At 39.8% G+C, this 19,157-nt stretch overlaps 1 protein-coding gene across 1 annotated transcript; it reads left to right on the top strand.

Annotated features, from left to right (window-relative positions):
• Positions 1-99: 99 nt before the first annotated feature.
• On the top strand, positions 100-18,882 carry LOC145239295 (collagen alpha-3(VI) chain-like). The gene is made up of 30 exons (XM_080102601.1): positions 100-197; positions 341-495; positions 899-1,062; positions 1,629-1,800; positions 2,298-2,501; positions 3,029-3,235; positions 4,117-4,231; positions 4,584-4,738; positions 5,118-5,281; positions 5,518-5,692; positions 6,192-6,395; positions 6,785-7,003; positions 7,666-7,777; positions 8,014-8,168; positions 8,709-8,872; positions 9,382-9,556; positions 9,954-10,148; positions 11,791-12,018; positions 12,467-12,569; positions 12,887-13,041; positions 13,628-13,791; positions 14,278-14,452; positions 14,850-15,053; positions 15,514-15,741; positions 16,114-16,225; positions 16,662-16,816; positions 17,085-17,248; positions 17,907-18,081; positions 18,279-18,482; positions 18,628-18,882. Coding segments are annotated over exons 1-30 (4,863 nt in total). The 5' UTR covers positions 100-195; the 3' UTR covers positions 18,687-18,882.
• Positions 18,883-19,157: the final 275 nt, after the last annotated feature.

Raw genomic sequence — 19,157 nt, 5'->3', positions numbered from 1 at the left:
GTCGAAACAGTGTACATTGTCTGCAGCTTATAATGTATTAGCTCGATGTTTTTAAATTACTACTTGTGCTGTTGTTGTAATGTTTTTAGTCTTTAATAGTTTGAGGAAATCTGTTTGTCAACATAAATATTCAAAGAGATTAAAAAACAGTGACAAAACATTAGCTTAAAGACAATAAGACACAGGAAAAATACGATGTATAAGCAGCATTCTTATTTGTTACTTTATACTTTTTAATTTATACTTTCGTTTGCAACAATTTCCGGTATCTTGTTAAGACTGTTTGGAATCTTCAACCGGCCATGGCCGTTACAACGATTTTGAAACAAATCATTTTTAGGTCATTCGACATCGACTCGGGGAATACCCGTTTCTCAGTTTTCCGTTTCGGTACTTTCCCTCACAGCAGATCTCAACTGAAGTTCAACAGTTTCGTTCGCAACAAAGCCGGCTTGCTGGGTGCCGTGAGAAAACTCGATTGGTTGAAAGCCGGAAGTAAGTGATTGTGGATCATAACAAAGATTGTTTACAACTTTTCATTTACCTTTGGGATATTTTTTAACTAAAAGTAAACAATAATGATCAAAGTAAATTTATTAATATGTACATAAGCCACTGCATATATGTATGTGTGTATATAAAGCCAAATATAAAATGTAAACATTGCGGGTATTACAGCTAAATGTTATCTTGCGTTAAAGACTCTGCTTTTAGGACTTTTTCAAAATCGTATTAAAACCTCACGCCGCCTCATTTATCTCGTTTCAATCGATCACGTCGGTTCAAATTTAGTTCTTCTGGTTTTCCTTGAAGGAATTTAATCTGATCGATCCCTTTTAAAGCAACACCGACTCTTGCAACACTTCGGTTAAGTTTAGGTGAAACTTCATGTTTCCAGGCACGTTTATCGGACGAGCGCTCATTCACGCAAACACGACCATGTTTAAGTACGAGAATGGAGATCGTCCGTCTGCTCCAAACATTCTATTCGTCATCACCGACGGAAGGTCACATGACGATGTCAAGGTCATTTCAGAAGTCCTTCGAGCACGTGGCGTCAAGGTCAGTCGCTGAAATATTTTGATGGCTGTAGGTTTCAGAAAAAAAGATTTGCTGAATTAAAAAATCATTTTCCCCTATTCCAAGGTCAAAAGACAAAATATATGCCCCTTTAAACTTGTGTTAATGCCCCCCGTTAACTAAAGTTTCATTATATCACAAAGATTTGTAAAATATAAAGCAGCATTTCATTATACCGCCATTTAATATTACACGTTGCCAAACTTTAAAATTGTGCGTCAACAAGCCTTATGTTGGATTGTTACTCACAAAAAAAGAAAAAGTTTAATGGTAAAAATAACGGCCCAAATAGACCGAAAAAGCGACATGTTTTAACGCTTGTTTCGTATCTTTTTATCATTCCTTCATGCGACTGTGTATATAAACGGGTGTACTTGATGTGGCCTTTCGTATCACTGATGATGGCATGAGCATTTGCCGAAACGTTTAAACAATAAAGCATGTCGCTTTTTACGTCTATTTTGGCCATTATTTTCACCATTAAACTTATGAACAGATCCGTGTATAGTGTTTCAAAGAACAATTTTGATGTGTATTTGTTTTTTTAGATTTTTGTGATCAGTGTCACACCTCTACACGGCAAAGCTGATGAAGAACAACTGATGGAAATTGCCGGGGATGAAAGTCGAATCTTCTCAACCAAACTCGGCTTCGATGAGTTGAGGGACACCGTGTTTTCCGACAAAGTGACGCTGGAAATATGCGGAAACCCTTGCGAATGTAGGTGAAAGGTTATAACCTTTAGCCTTGATGAGGTTCAAAGGTCATCGGGAACAAATTATTTCATTACATTTGCTGTAAAGGTCGTTATATAAAAAAACGTGTTAAAGTTGCTATCTGGTAAGCATCTTGACAAACCGCTGCATGCCTCGAAGCGCCGCCGTGTTTTAATGTTTAAAATCCGGTCAAACATCAAAACAAATTCCCTTCACGAAGGTTTGCAGTTTTGTTGCCGCGTGAATCGATGTTATGCTTTTTAATGCCCTAAAAATATCGTTTACGTGATGGTTATTTCTGTACACTTAAGAACGAACGCACTTTACCTGGTTACGAGATTTACACGATCACCAAACCACGAACCAAAGCGCCTAAAAGCTCAATGTAGAACCCTTAACGTTTCAAAATCATTAACCTATCGATGGATGTATTTCGTGTCTCTTTTTTTTGAACCATACTTAGTTTGTCACTTTTATGTGTTTTTGCTTTATCCTCTGTAGCAATTCATTGCCACCCGCCCCGCGAAAAACCCGAAAACGGTCAGATAGTTTGCAGCAACGGTGACCTTCTCAACAGCACGTGTTCATTCACCTGTGACGAGGGCTACGTCATCAGAGGTTCTAACTTCACAACTTGTTTGGATGATGGAAACGGGGACAACGAGGGCGTTTGGAGCCATCCCGCACCTAAGTGTAGGATTATCGGTAAATTGAAACTTTTGTGTGGATATTTTGTTGTTTTGAGTAATGGCTATTTGTATTTGTGTAAATGTAAATTTCCGTTTCTACATTCGGAAAACCAGGTCGTATAATTTTTCAGGTTAAATGCTTCAAAACTTTTTGCCCATGTATCCCGGGGATGATAAACTAATTAAACGTTTTCATTGCTAAATATTTGTAGTTTTTTGAAGGCCGTTTCGCGACACAATCTCAGTTGCAAAAAAATTCCGCAGTAGTAGAAAAAAGGTTACCGACCCCTGATTTTGGCGAAAATCAAAAATATATAGATGTGCAAAAACCACCTATATGGTTTCAAAGGCGGGGTTCTACTTCTTTATGTTTATATTACCAACCCACCAACCTCGTCGCTCACACATTTTAGGTTATTCACATTGCTTTACTTTTGTAAATTGCGGCAGTTTACAGTATTCACATCATGTGGACAAAGGACTTTAAAACACAACAGAAATTCAACATAATTTGAGCCTATATTACTCAGTAATTATTCCCAGGTCCTCCATGCAAGGAACTTGAAGTAAAGAACGGAAGTTACAAGTGCACTGACGAGTTTAACCACGGCTCCACGTGTGAGGTGGTGTGCGATAGGGGAACTCCCTACCCTCCCACAGTCATGTGTACAAATCTGACGTCATCGTCTTCCGCCCCCTCATGGGATTTGTCGTCGCTTCGCTGGAACGTCTCGAAACCGTGTTGTGGACGTAAGTTGCAGGTTTCAAGTCAGATAAACATTTTTTTTCTCCAATTGGTCGCGCATGGGGAACAAAGTTGTAAGTCGGGCCGGGTTCGGGCTTAGATGTGTTCAAACAAAACGGGCTTGATTTGGGCCTGACTTTACACTCTGTGTTGGTATTTTTTCAATAAATTTAAGTAGCTAAGTAGCCAGTTGCTGGGCTTGACCTAATGTCAAACAGCCCTAAAACGCCTTGTTCGAGACCAATTGTCTATTGTGTTTGTAGTCTTGGTCTTTTCTAAAGGCTTCAGTGTATAAGCCAGTCAATTGAACTTTCGGGCCTAAACGAGCTATTCAAAAAAGATTCGGGTTCGGGCAGGGTTTCGGGCCCGTATACAACTGTGATCAAGCACCACAACTCACAGGTTACGTTTGATGTATTCCAAAACGAAATGTTCCTACATTATGTCATTTCGGCGAGATATTTTGTGTAAGAAACTGGCCGACTGCAAACGAAAAATACGATTTAATGATTGTCAAGTTTTTACATGCGTATATGAAGTCAAAAATTTCATAAAAACGTAGCGAATTAATGTACCGTTGCGTTTTCGTACATTTTAATAAAATTTTACATTACTGGGAAATCCTAACAAGAAACAGAAAAGTCGACATAATAGTGATATAAAAACGTTTCGATTCTTTTTATTAGTAACCCCTTTACCAACAAAGTGCAAAACCAAGCATTTGTATGAAAGCCGATAAAAGCATTCATCATAGACACAGCGCTTTCCTTTTGTTTTTCACAAATATATTGACTAGTATGTTTCTTGTTACTGGTTTCAATACTGTGAACTGTGCACATTAGAAAACCTTACTTTACAATTTTCTAAACAACAAACTGATTCGCAGCTGTGGTGTGTCCCCCCAACGCTCTGGTTGACATCAGTTTTGTTCTGGATTCTTCGTTTTCTGTTCAAGAAGACAATTGGGAAATAATGCTGGAATTTACTACTGGAGTTATCGAGTGAGTAATATTGCTTGCATCCTTGTCATAGCGCTACATCCTTGTTTCGTTTGTCATTAACCAATATTAAAGTGTTTCATTTCACAAAGAACATCCGCAAAATGGAACACCTTGTATATAACTTTAAATTAAAAGGTTTGACACAAATGATTCGGGAAAAGACTTGTAATAGTAATAATCTACAGTTTGATATTCAATATTCAATAAAACAGAATTTACGACAGCCTAGATTTATCTGCTTTTCTAACTCTACACACAAATTGTTAAGAATTCACTCCTAAATAAATATATTATTTTATTGAAGCTGTATCTTTACCTTGCCTTAATATCTTTGCTCTTTACAACTTTACAGTTCGTTTAACATGGGGCCAGGCGGTGCCCGATTTTCTGTACTCTCATTCGGCATCGAAACGGACAAATCCTCACAAGTTCTCTTCAACACTTACTTAGATGACAAGCAGGCTCTGTTGGAGGCGGTCAGCGTTATTCCCTATCAAGCTGCTGATGGTGAGACCAGTTTTCAACAAAATACTGTACAATAAAAATAATCTAGGCCTTTTTAAATTTTGCTTCTGGAAGAAAAAATAACTCATTAAAGTATCACAAAAATGTGGCACATATTGTAATACTGATAGCAAAAAAAAAACGGTTAAAAATATGGTATTAAAAATAAATACCGATACAGCGGTAAACGGGCGCAACTTTAATACAAATATGGATAAAGTCTATGGGTCAAAGAAATAAAAACTGTGGTGTTAGGTGTGATACCGGAACACTGATGATGATGTAAAATACAGGCACATTCATGCCTCAATCGTGGGTGCGAATCTCACCGATGTAAGACATTGGAATACATTCAAGTTTTTTGTTATTTTCACGCGGACAGGCACATATATCGGCAACGCATTATCGTATGCACGTGATGTGATATTCCAACCTGAGAACGGTGATCGAATCGGTGTGAAAAATGTTCTCATCGTCATTACTGATGGAATTTCTGTTGATCCGGTTGTGAATGTTTCCAAAGAATTGCGACAACTCGGTGTCAAGGTGATTTTCCACAAAAATGTTTCCAATAATTTTTAAACAAACACTTTCAAAAAGACTTTTTGGTTAGGCGCTTTTGTGAAAAACAGTTTAGATTACGTTATTTTGTTTCACAGCAAAATATGCCATTTTTTAGCAAACACAGTTTTAAATCTTTTAAATATCTGAGCAAATAAACTGAATATTTTAATTTGAAACCTCACAATTAAAACATTTCGCGATTAATAAAATATTTGCAGACATTTGCAATCGGTGTTGAATCCCCGTTCGGTCGTTTGTTCAATAAATCGCAACTGCTGGAAATCGCGGGAAGCAACGATCGACTTCTCACGCCGAATGAAGGTTTCAGGGAACTGACACGAGAAGCATTCTTTGATGAGATTGAAAACGAAATTTGTGGAAACCCTTGCGAAGGTAATCAGCACAAACGTATTTGTAATCTTGACTTTTTCTGGTGGCCACACTATTGATTCTGTGTAGCTCAGTTGGTAGTGCGCGAGTTCCGGAAAGTCTCATGTCGTTCAAATCCCACAACAGACTAGATATCTGTGACTTGCCACATGGGAATGCTTGGGTGACCAGCTTGATATTACGATTCAGAATTTTAAATTTTTTAAAAGGTTTTTCTTGCAAAATAACGCAAGCAATTACGCTACGTTAACCATATTTTCAGTATTATAACTGGTAAATAACTTTTTTGTACATTATTTATGTTATTGTTATGTTATTAGCAAAACACATTTACTAAGTTAAAGTTAATTTGCAGTTATATATTTAATACAATTGACAAACATGAAATGTATTGTGCTACAAGACAAACACACAATTTGATCAAACCAATTAGATAAAGCAGAAAAGTTTAAGGTTTTAAAATGCTTTTGAACATTTACCAACATAATTACGTTTTCCATAGAAATCTTTTGCGACCCGGTCCACACTGCGCCATCCAACGGTCACGTGACTTGCACGGACGGAAACTCGCTTGGAAGCACGTGCACGTTTTCCTGTAACCATGGTTACGCGTTGGACGGAGAGCCTACGTCGACATGTTTGGATAATTTCGACGGATTCAGTGACGGAAAATGGAGCTCTGCTGCGCCAACTTGTGTTCAGCCACGTAAGAAACATTATTGCCGCTCTGCAAGCATAAACTAGTTCTAGGCATAAAAAACTGATCTCGGGGCGAGAGTCCTGGGTTCGCTTGTAAAATCTCTCGTTGTAGCGAATAACTTCTTGGTAATAAGAATTTATATTCCCAAACTGCAGCCGGTTTGTTTATGGAGCAACAGCACGCGGTAACACTATGTGATAACATGTTATCGTGGAATTTGATGCTGACCTTAAATATCACATGTGTATAAAACATCAAACATGGAATCAGTCTTATTGTGTATTTTCGGTAATCTGGTGGTTTTCGATATGCCTTATACTTTAATGTTTTAATTGTTGGAAACAAATTCCATGACCAAACTGACAACACATACACGCTGTGTTATTACGTCACAGGCACGCCATGCTCCCACCTAGTGGTGACAAACGGTGATTTTCGCTGTAGCGACGAGTTCAACTTCGATTCCCGCTGTGAGATTTTGTGCGAAACCGGTGAACCGTATCCACCTGTGAACGACAACGTCATTATCTGCGGAAACGCGTCAGATCCGCAAATACAACCGGAGTGGGGGATTCCCCCGAACAGATGGGGTTTGGAGGAGCCATGTTGCGCATGTGAGTAAACTTGTCTAGATCAGTGGTTCTTAACCTTTTATCCTTGCTGCACCCCTTTCAATTCACCATGCAACCAATTTTCGCACCCCCTGGGTTTTTGTATTTATATAGAATAGACCTAACCAACCTTAATGATTCAGCATCCCCGCACCCCCTAGGAACAGTTATTGTACCCCTTGGGGGTGGGTGCACTCCTGGTTAAGAACCCCTGGTCTAGATGCTTCGGTGTTATGTGGAAAATATGTTGCTGGGATAGACTGCTGTTCTATTGTTTTGATAATATTGTCCGAGTATACATGATACAGACATGACAAACAGTAGTTTTAGGTGGCTAAAAGATTATAATTTATTCCCAAACCTTTCGACAAATCTGCTGTCATTGTCAGGGTAACAATTCTTGACATACCGCATTTAAATACACATATCAAATGTTTATTAAGAATTCATAAAGCTAATTTTTTTTTTCAGCCGGTTCTGTTACAAAAAAGTCCATTGACAGTAACCAGTAATGCTAACCGGTTCGCTGATATCATAAAATTTCGTGGGACGGTTCTATAGAACCGGTGCTAATCGGCTAAATCCCACCACTGGTTTAGTTGTTTGGAATTTTAATTAAAAATATCTGGTGATCCACATATTTCAAACCCACTTGATGTTGACAGTGCCGTGTCCACCTCACGCTTACATGGATGCAAGCATTATACTTGATTCATCCTATTCAGTTCACCAACAAAACTGGAAAACAATGAAGGAATTTGCAAAATCGATAATACAGTAAGTTTTGCTTCAATTACCTTTTCAAACATATTGTACATGAAACCAAAATCATGTACAAACCGATCCGCTTATTCGCATATTCTTGTTATTCTTGTTATTCGCATATTCTTGTTATTCGCACTGACAGTTCGGCATATTCGGTGTCTGGTTAACCCAATATCATTTGAAATAGCAATGTAGAACATGGGACCGCCAACTTCTCATCACAATATTATTTATGAATAACTTCGCAGAGCGTTCGACATGACAGCCGATGTGACCCGGTTTTCAGTGTTCAGTTACGGAATGTTCACAGACGACAACACGCAGATTATGTTCAGTGATTATGTGCGGGACAAGCAAGGTTTGATGGAAGCGATCGACAAGATGGAATGGCTGCAATCTGATGGTCTGTGGCACAACTAGTTGTTCTAATTTATTTAGGCCTAATACACTCGTGCTTTTTTTTACCACGAAATGTGATACAGCTTTAGGCAGGCTTATACCATGTTACCACCGAACCTGCTGTGTAACTTATGTGGAGCGCTGACTCCAGATAAGCTCGTGTCGTGGGTTCGAGTCCCATCGCAGGCTACAGCCTAAGATGACCGCCTGAATTCGACAAACCGCGTATTACCGGAGTGGCGTGATTTATGTAAAGCAGTGGTCGGCAACCACTGGGCTGCGGCCCAGTGCCGGTCCGTGAGGAGTTCGTAAAACTTGCTCAAGGTTCATATTGAATCAACGTTGTAACTGTAATTAGTTTTTAGTGCTGTACATTTGTGGTTTTTAAAGTCCGGTCCGTGATATAAATTTCAGTTTCAAACCGGTCCGCAGAGCAAGAAAGGTTGCCGAACCCTGGTGTAAAGTGATCTGATGGCGTACATAGTCGCTTCCAGGACTGATCCAAGTAATTTCTACTGAACTATATTTCAATCCTGTATTCCAGGCACATTTACAGGACGCGCGTTACGTCACGCAAAAGATGTGATTTTCCAAAAATCGAACGGCGACCGCCCCCACGTGGATAATGTGCTGATTGTCGTCACGGATGGTCAGTCATGCGACTCCATCGAAGAAATTTCAGATGAACTTCGACATGAAGGCGTCAAGGTGAGAAATATCAACAACATGACTCAAATGAAAACATCCTAAACTATAACTTCAACTTGTTTCTTTTCTCTTTTTTTCTGTTTTTTGTTATCTTTTTTCTTTTTCCTGTTCTTTTTTGTGTGTGTTTTGTTTTTCTTCTTATTTGGCTCTTTGTTTTATTTTCTCTTTGTTTTGTTTTCCCTTTTTTTTCTTTTTTTTTCTCTTTTCCCTCTCTGTTGATCGGTTTGTGGTGTGCCGATACAAAGTGTTTATTGCTTGTTGTGAGGTTAACATAACGCTATAGTAACGGTGTAGCTGCAGCGCGTTTACCATCTTTCCACCACTTGTGCCCTCAACTTTGTCGCGCTTTATAACGTCCCAACGTTGCGCAGCTATTTCCAGGTTGGTGAATATTTTAACGCAATTGCGCTGCTACGATTTTGCCCGGCGAAATGGACTTCACATATTGTGCTTTCAGACCCGGCGAAAACTTTTGCCCGGCGAAAACTCAACACATATTGTGCTTTCAGACATTCGCTGTGGGGGTTCATCCGCCCAAGGGCAAGTCTTTCGATCGGGATCAACTACTGAAGATTGCAGGAGACGAGCGGAGACTTTTTATCCCGAAGACAGGTTTTGAAGAACTCACTGCGGAATTCTTCCATGAAACAATGAGTGTTGAAATATGTGGAAACCCGTGCGAACGTGAGTGTTGCGCCGAAATTGGTTGTTTTTTCGCGTAATGATGCATGTATTGTTAAATAACTACTTAACATCGCTTTATAATGAGCTCCATTAAAAACTACTAGCCGAGAATCAATTCAATTCCATGTTTTATTTGCTACGCTTTGAAAATTAAACAATTGTATAAACGAAATAATGACGAAAGTAATAACTGCGCAACCGGGTCAGTGAGAGCCAAACATTGGCCATCAAGTCACTTGACCAGTTTCTGTTGATTTAAGAATTAAAAAGCGATCATTTAATAATCTTTTCTGTAATTATTTTGTCATCCAATCGTGCCTGTATACGCCAAAATCGAAAGTGTTTTTCACTGAACAGACCCTAAACAAACTTTATTATGGCTGCTTTGGCAACATAGAAATCAAATGCGGAGATCCTCCCCTCCCCATCAACGGACAGAGGAATTGTAGTCATGGCAACTTCGAGGGAAGCAAATGTTCGTTCGAATGTTCCGAAGGTTTCAAACTGAAGGGCAACAAATCATCGACGTGTGACGGAGATCACGTGATAAGCGGACAATGGGATCATGACCCTCCTGTCTGTTTAAGCATTGGTAGGTCCAAGAACGTCTGTATGGTTTGCGTTGTCAGATTATTCATCAGTCATCAGATTACACTGCGTGTTGGGATGGGCCGAGCCGAGCCTGAACCCGAGTACTCGGTACCGAGTATCGCTGTTTTAATGCTCGGTGCTCGGCCGGGCAGTTGCACAAACTGACTAAAGCATTAAATTAGCATATTCATGCCCTGCTAACATACAAAACTCGTGTTCGAAAGGGTATCCAAGACTAAAAATGACTGTTTGTTTTATATGCCTACGATGGTGACGTACTTCTGGGGCTTGTACAGCTCAATACCGCTGGTGACGTAAGTGACCCTGGAGAGCTACAAAACTAGCGGGGTATTGGCAACGTGTGTGACCGAGCTGTAACGTAGGGTGCTCGGTGCGTGACCAAACAGAACTCTTGCTAACTTGGTCCATCCCTAACTGCGTGCATGGGTGGGTAACTTGAAGTTTCCAACACCAGTCGTCAATCTCCCCAGTTACTTTTAAACCTAAACCTGTGTAACTCAAACTTTAAAATCTTCCGTTTGTTTTGCTGTGCTCCCGCAGGTTTTTGGGTGGACAATTTATGCTAATTAGTGGCCACTAAGTTAATACTGTGTGTGTAAGAGAAGACAACGGTACTTGTGATTCAATTTTCGGCGGGTTCGCCACTGAGTCTGTGTAGCTCAAGTTGGTAGAGCGCGATTCCCGGAAAGATTCCTGTCGTGGGTTCAAATCCCACCGCAGGCTAGATTCTTGTAGCCTATACGCTTCGCCATATGATTGTGAACGCTTGGTGACCGGCTGATTCAGTATGACACCTTCAATGACCGTAGCTTAGTAAGAAATGAGTGACGCGATCTCTGGGCAAAGACGCGTTATGGCTGATACCGTTCGAGAATTAATTTTCATCTTGCAAGATGGCATGTTTTAGAGCAGAGGTCACCAAACTACGGCCCGCGGGCCGGATCCGGCCCGCGAGGTCATTTCATCCGGCCCTCGACCACATTTTTTGGTTAGTCAAATCGCATTGATAACTTTAACATTTAAAAATTAATCTACTTCTTACGAAAGTTTTCCTTTCGCGATATGTAGAATTAATATTACCTTGTTTTAAGGGATTACAACGCCCAGGATTGACCCAAAGCCAGTTTGTTACGTCACAAACAAGATTACAAGTGTTAAATGTGCGCAAACAAATGCTTTGTTTGGTCACTTGTGACGTAATCTACAAGCATTGCTTGTAAGATGAGACTAAATATACAATTTAATAGTCGCATCACCCGATTTTTAACGGGATTATAGAAAGACCATATCTTGGCGCCCCTATCAAAATCGCCTAGCGGGCTAAGTTCGGAAAGACGGCGCTAGGGCATGTAAACTATCCGGCCCGCGTGAATTATTATTAAACTTATCCGGCCCGCAGTGAAAAAAGTTTGGTGACCCCTGTTTTAGAGAATATAATATGAATTAAACGTGACTGGCAGAGGGACTGTATGTATAGTTGTGAATATACTTAAAGTTTCAACAGTTTTTTGATGTTGTCATCTTAGCAATGAACTGTATTCACAAGTGTATGGAAGTTGTGCTTTATATTCCGTGTCTAATGGTAATTAACAATTGTAACACGTGGCATTATTTTCTCACAGTTGCCCCCTGTAGCGACCTCGTTATCCCCGGAGCAAAACCTGTCTGTACCGACGAATTCTACCTCGACTCAAGATGTGAAGTAAACTGCGCAACCGGTCGACCGTATCCTCCCCAGTCTGACGTCATCATTTGCGTCAACATGACGGAGTTGCGCGCGGGAAAATATGACAAAGCCGAGTGGGACATGCCGTGGAATAGATGGAATGTAAAACAACCATGCTGCATCGGTAAGTTTCACTCGTATGTTCTACACTAGGGCATGGATGTGCAACCTCAGCCCATTGATCAAAGGTTGTGCGGCCGTAGAGACGCTTGGGTTCAAATGTACTGGAAAACGAGTCCAATTATTATATATTTTTAAGCAGGTTAATGAGCCCGGTGCTATTTTTCTACGACCGGACTATATGCCTATAATCAAATGTGTCCTTGTGTTATATAAAAATGCGGCCTGCGATCTAATTATGGTTATTGTATTCGGCCCCACAGTGATAAAGGTTGCACACCCTGTCCTAGGCAGTGGAACACATGTTGAGGTATTTATATAGAATATACTTAACCAACCTTAATGATTCCGCATCCCCGCACCTCCTAGAAACAGTTCTCGTACCCAATGGGGGTGCGCGCAGCACTGGTTAAGAACCCCTGCTCAAAGCAGTAATTTTATCCTGTGTTTAGAGTCTTGCCCACCTCGAGATGTTTCTTTTATTCTCGACTCGTCATCATCAGTGAGACTGGAAAACTGGAACATAATCAAAAACTTCACAACCACAATTATACAGTGAGTTAATGTTTGTTTCCTGGATGACTTTGGTGGTTATATACAGTGGTGGGACTCATTTTTTTTGTCAGTCGGTTATATCACAAAAGTCATATTTTTCAGCCGGTTCTGTCACAAAAAGTCCATTGACAGTAACCAGTAACGCTAGCCGGTTTGCCGATCTCATAAAATTTGGTGAGACGGTTCTATAGAACCGATGCGAACCGGCTTAATCCCACCACTAGGTATATACATTGGAATTTTCGTTTCTTTGTTTTTGTTAACTTTGTGTTCGTATGTGAGAGATAACCTGTATCACAAGCTAAACTTGTATTCAGGAATGCCGACATGGATTTCGATGAAACTCGCTTCTCTGTCATCAGCTATGGATCCTTTTTTAATGAAGACTCGCAAATTCTCCTGCAGGATTACAAGGGAAACAAAAGCGGGCTGATTGATGCTGTCAACAGACTAGAATGGCTCGAATCTGATGGTAACTGCTGGATGTATAATTATCTATCCAACCAGTAACAGACGCTGTACGGATCCACTGTTTACTTTAACACGAATAACACTTGTTAATATATATAAGCTGTTGCTGCCAGGCATAATTTTAAGTTGATTTTTTGAGTCTTCTGGCAATTCTTATTTTCATTTCGACGTTTCGACGTCATGTACAGGTCGCTTTCATCAGGGTAAATAACAATGAATGCGACTAGTACAGTGCACGATAAACAAAGGGAAAAAGAATGGAACGCAAGCACGTCACAACGCAACGGAAACACTGCGCGATAACGAACGATTGGGCCTCTAATATCTGTATCGGACGTCAAAGCGTTAGAATAAATATACAATTGCCAGAAAAGCTCTATAAGACTTGTACGTGTTTTAGCCAAATTCGTTTGCAAAAAGATTTGTTCTGCGCTTGGCTTACGTGACCGCGTATACGGTCTTGTGTATAGTAAATGAATGTTTGCAATAATATATGGCAACTGTGCACATGCTTTCCAGAGGTGGTTGCAACTTAACGAATTAATGTTTATTTTACCGTGTGGTTTTACAAACTGTATTTTTTTCAGGGACTGTGACGGGTAAAGCGATGCGTCACGCGTTGGACGTTGTGTTCAAAGAAGCGAACGGCGACCGCCCTAAAGTTGGAAATATTCTGGTTGTAATCACCGATGGAGTTTCGTGTGATGGCGTGCAAGGTGTGGCGGAAGAGTTAAGAGCAAGTGGAGTTATGGTGAGATATCTGCTAGTTTCAAGTTCAGTAATATGTGTTAGGCATTATCTCAAAGTTGTAACAACCATGTACATTTCCCAAAGTTTCCGATTGTTTTTCTAAGCAGGGCAGGCAAGCTTAAACCTGCTTATGAATGTAGATATATTTACATATAGTTGTTTGTTCTAAATATGTTTAAACTATCCTGTATTTAATATGAATAAAGACCAGTGACCATCCACAGCTTCTCGACAACAGGATTTTTAAAAACCGTAAATTCTGAAGCTAAACTATATTCATAACTTCCTGGAAATTGTTCTAAAAAGCTCGGTTTAATGAATTACATTGTTTAAAAAATGACAAAATAATTCTGTTTTGAATCACTGAATTCATAGAGCCATTGATTTTTGATATTTTTAGCGTAAATGTATATTTCGTTATGTTGCCGTTATGGAAAACCGCGTTGTCTTTTTAAAAGCCACAAGACACATTTTATTTCCTCCACAGACTTATGCTTTCGGAGTTCATCCGCCTCACGGTCCTCCGATGAACGAGACGCAACTGATGTTGATCGCCGGATCACCAGAGAGGATGTTTCTTCCTGATGCCGGATTCACTGAACTCACCAGCGACATTTTCGCCATCACAATGAACGAGGAAATATGCGGGAATCCTTGCACAGGTAAAGTAGATACAAAGTTGACGCGAAGGTTGCGGGTTTGAATCCCATCGCGAATGTTTGGAAAAACTTATTCACGAGAATTAATGTTATGGGTGTAACTGTTGTCGCCCCTTTATATCATTAATGATGGCATGAGCATTTGCCGAAACATTAGATTAATAAAGCATGTCGCTTTTTAAGTCTATTTGGGCCGTTATATTTCTCATTAGAATTCAAGTTTTATTTTAACCTTAGTTTAATTATCCAACAAGCCTTTTTATGTACTTTGAACGCTAATTATGTCTGTTTATTAACTGTTTGTTGTAAAAGCCAACGTTTGATTTGTAAAGCGGCGTGTCCCATTAATTTTTGCCCCCTACATTAAGCAACACTAATATTCATTCTTGCGCATTCGCAGAAGTAATATGCGTTCCATCTCACAAGGCGCCTGTGAACGGGCAAGTTATTTGTTCCAATGCGAACCACCTTCACAGTGTGTGCTTATTCACATGCGACAGCGGATATGAGATGAAAGGATCACCCACATCGGTTTGTGTTGACAACTACGATGGCGATAGTGAAGGTGTTTGGACGTCTTCCGCCCCAGTCTGCTCTCCTACTGGTAATTTACAGTATGCTGTAACACACTTGACTGAGTAATTCGTTATCGTGAAAGCACAGTCCGTTCAAATTGCACCAAGAATTTGAGCTAAAATCGCTGACTTTCTTTCACAATACAATCAATAAATAGTGCCTGGGCTATATAATCCATGTATGGCATCCCAGGTCAAGAAAATGCAAAAATATAAGTAATTTGCTTGTGAAAGTTTTTTTTAACACTCTCATTTTATTAATTTAATAAACTGATTGTTCAAAACTATATGCTTTGCTTGATTGGCTAAACCCCTTCCTGTCACAACTTTATCAGATTTCAAAAATAATTTTATTACTTAACCTCTGTGACATGACATTATAAGTTGCAGTGCTGAAGTTCGTAACAAGTTTGTTCATTTTGTGTTGGGATTACGTACAGCTAACTTTTTGCAACATACTGCCCCGTTATAACAAATCTCTACCTTCAGGTGTGGTTTGTGAGAACTTGGAGGTGTTGCACGGTGAGCAGTCGTGCTCTGATGGGTTTCAATTCGGATCTAGGTGTAAAGTTTTATGTCCCACCGGTGAACCGTACCCACCCATGCATGATAACATTACTCAGTGTGGATCAAGTAATCTCACTCAAGCTCAGCAACCTGAACCAAAGTGGAGTATTCCCCAAAACAGATGGAATGTGAAGCAGCCTTGTTGTGCAGGTAACGGTTTGTATTTAACCGAAGTATAAGCTATTGCTGCCAGGCATAATATCAATTTTATAGAGTTTTTCTGGCAATTGACTCAACCTAAGCGTTTATTAAACTTGGCAGAGTTTGCAATTCTGTTGAAAACCTAATTTGCAAAATCAAAACACTATTCAGCCACTTGTATGGTGAAAAACTATCATCCAGCCAAATTTATGCTCTGTGTAACGTAGACACGGCAGATAGATTCAAAGTTTACAAAGTTTGTTAATTTACTTGTTGTAATTTGGTTTAACATTTTGGCCTGGCATTTGAATACGAGGTGTCCAATAAAAAAGTAAAACACGGCACAATGAGTTAACACATTTTCTTCGTATTTGTATTCAGAACTTTGCCCCCCTCACGCTTTTATGGACGCTTGCTTTGTCCTTGACTCAACATTCTCGGTCGGCGAGAAAAATTGGAACACCATGAAGAATTTCACCAAACGAATTATCAGGTAGCTAAGGTTCCCAAGTTTTGCAGTTAGGGACCCGATTTCGACAAGTTTGTTTTGTTTTAAACCCGGCCGTTTGGGGCTTGGACGCCGGAATGCGTGGTGCTCACAGTGAGCCTATCGTCAAACAGCCTGCTTTATTGCAAGTCTCCTGCATCATTTTTTTTATTAATATTATTTTGATTTGTGGCGTTGATGAATTTAATTCAAAATTTAGACCAATCAGGTTATACTGGATAGAAGTAATGTCGTTTAAGTTTCTTTTGCTAAGGAAAACACAAGTGACCTGCATGGGATTAGAACCCACAACCTTTTGTGCTGAAGGCGTTTTCGCCAGTCAATAAACCATTTAGAATATTTCCTGTCAATACGGGAAAGATCCAAACAAATTAATTTATTCCAGCTTTGAATCTTAACACCATTTTTTTTCATCCACCAGTCAGTTCGACATGCTGGGCGATGTTGCTCGCTTTTCTGTGTTCAACTACGGAACTGCTCAAAGCGTTTTCTCGCAAATCCATCTCAACCAGTTTATCGGCGACAAACCGGGACTTTTGGATGCCTTGGATCAGTTTGAATGGCTCAAAGCCGACGGTGAGGCCCCATGCTCTGTCTAAACTCCTTTTCTGCCTGAAATGTGACATCCAGAACCTTTTTTCAAGTCTTGTCTTTCCAACTTAAATTACAGAGAAACATACCAGATATGCTGTTTCTAATTTATTATAGCTTTACAATGTATGTAACAATGTAAAAAATACACTTTACAATGTATGAGTGTAAACATTTCCCACTTTGTCAAATCACAAACACATAGTCAGTTTATTTATTTGTTTGTTTTTTATATCTTAATTTTTATCATCAGGCACCAACACAAGTAACGCGCTAAGACACGCCAGGGATCAAATATTTACCCGAGCCAACGGAGACCGACCTGACGTCAGCAACGTTCTCATCGTCATAACTGATGGAAGATCTGATGATTCCGTTGACGAAGTTGCCACAAGTCTGCGTAGAAACGGAGTAAAGGTAACATTTTGTCATCAAGGTTGGTAGATGTAGTTTTGTCGTGCTCGGTGCATTGTGACATCACTAACATTCCCATTTGAACGCTAGTTTTGTAGCTTTCTAAGATCCCTCACATATTTGGTTGTAAAGGCCGCGCAAGTACGCGTTTTTCACCGTCTAACGCATTTTTAAAACAGTCACTTTTGTTTTTGGATATACCCTTTCCAACACTAGTTTCGTATAATTCGATGCTCGGTACTGAGAACTCGGGTTCGTGCTCGACTCGGCCCATCCCTAGCAGTTAATACCAGGCTGTCACTGTTGTACAAATTATATATTGCCATCAAGGTTGATGAATGTAGTTTAGGTTGCTTTAAGTTACACAAGAGACCGAGATTCAGTTCCAATCCTATTTCGAGGTTATTTTAGGTTGTCACTGTTGTACAACTTGTACAACTTACTCTGTGTATAACACAAACCGCAGCTACAAAAGTAAACTCTGCACAACCATGTAAAAACACGTTTACAGAATGCATTTACTTTGGTGAGCGAAAATAGCTTGCCCAAATACGGTTGCAGGGTGAATTTACCTTAACTTAAATCCACGTTTTCTCTGTAGCTTGTTGTTATGTTTTGTTGCAAGCAACATAAGACTACACACTTGTCTCTTGTACTTCAGACTTTCGCTTTGGGCGTCCACCCGCCAACATCCGGGACTCCTCTGAATCGGACCGAGTTGCAGACTATTGCCGGAAGTGACGAACGCCTCTTCATCCCTACATCCGGTTTCGCGAGTCTCACACAAATATTCGCGGATCAAATCAGCGCCGAAATTTGCGGCAATCCTTGCGAACGTAAGTGGGTTACAATTTTCATTGGGCCAAAGGTTCCGAATGTTTGGGCCTTAAGAAACTTCAGTGAAAAGTTCCATTGAAGTAAAAATAAAGTTTATTAGGCTCCTTGGAAAAGCAAAGCTCGTTTAACTGATACTCAAATAATACAGTAAAACGAAGCTTAGTTTGTGTTGATAATGTTTCTCGGTATATTGCAGGCATTTCGTGCCCGACTATTAAGCTCGCACCCAAGAATGGGTCACTCAGCTGTAGCAAGGGAAATGCCCTGATGAGCAAATGTCTCTTTGCCTGTGATGAAGGTTTTGAGTTGGTTGGTTCAAAAACTACCTCGTGTATTGAAGACTTTGACGTAGCCGGGCAAGGGCGGTGGAGTAACGCATCGCCGACGTGTGAACCAATTGGTAACTAGTTTAAATGTTTAACATGCGTGATAAAACGGCTTTACACAAATATTTTCCCTTTAAATCGCGTTATTAGTGTAATGGCCCTGTGACTTTATGTCAGATATGTGATCCTATGTTATAATACTTTTATAACTTGTTGCAGTGCAAATATTCAGCATAGAAATCGGAAGTGGTTTAGAGGAATCGGACGTTAAGAATTAAAACCATACCAATTCAAGACCTAAACCTGGTTCCAACTTAATTTTTCGCATTCGTTCTTGCTGATATTTTTGCGTGTTTTTGTTTCTGTTACGTTGTCTATCGCCATTTTGTACATTCAAATCGCCATGTTTTACTAACTCACTCATTTGTGTCGTTTTTCGTGCCAATTGCGTTTCTCAGAGAAATAAAGAAAACACTTTTTAACTACAACGCAAGCCGGCCATGGTTTGGGTCTAGAGCAGTGGTTTTCAAACTTCTTAAGCTTCCAGCGCACTAAAAGCCAAAAAATTCTGCCGCGGCACACGTCGCAGATAAACATAACAACAGTTTTTCAAAGAATGTCAATTTTTAATTTTGTTTGGATGGATAAGAATGCTTTTTATTACCAATATCAAAACGTAATAGATTAGAAACGTTGTCATGCACACCAATGTTTCGTCATAGAGTTCTAAAACACGAGAGAGTGTTTAG

Source organism: Phallusia mammillata, chromosome 7 (genome assembly GCF_965637545.1).
Source record: "Phallusia mammillata chromosome 7, kaPhaMamm4.hap1.1, whole genome shotgun sequence".
In the NCBI taxonomy this organism is placed as follows: Eukaryota; Metazoa; Chordata; class Ascidiacea; order Phlebobranchia; family Ascidiidae; genus Phallusia; species Phallusia mammillata.
This window is presented reverse-complemented; position numbering and strand designations above follow the sequence as displayed.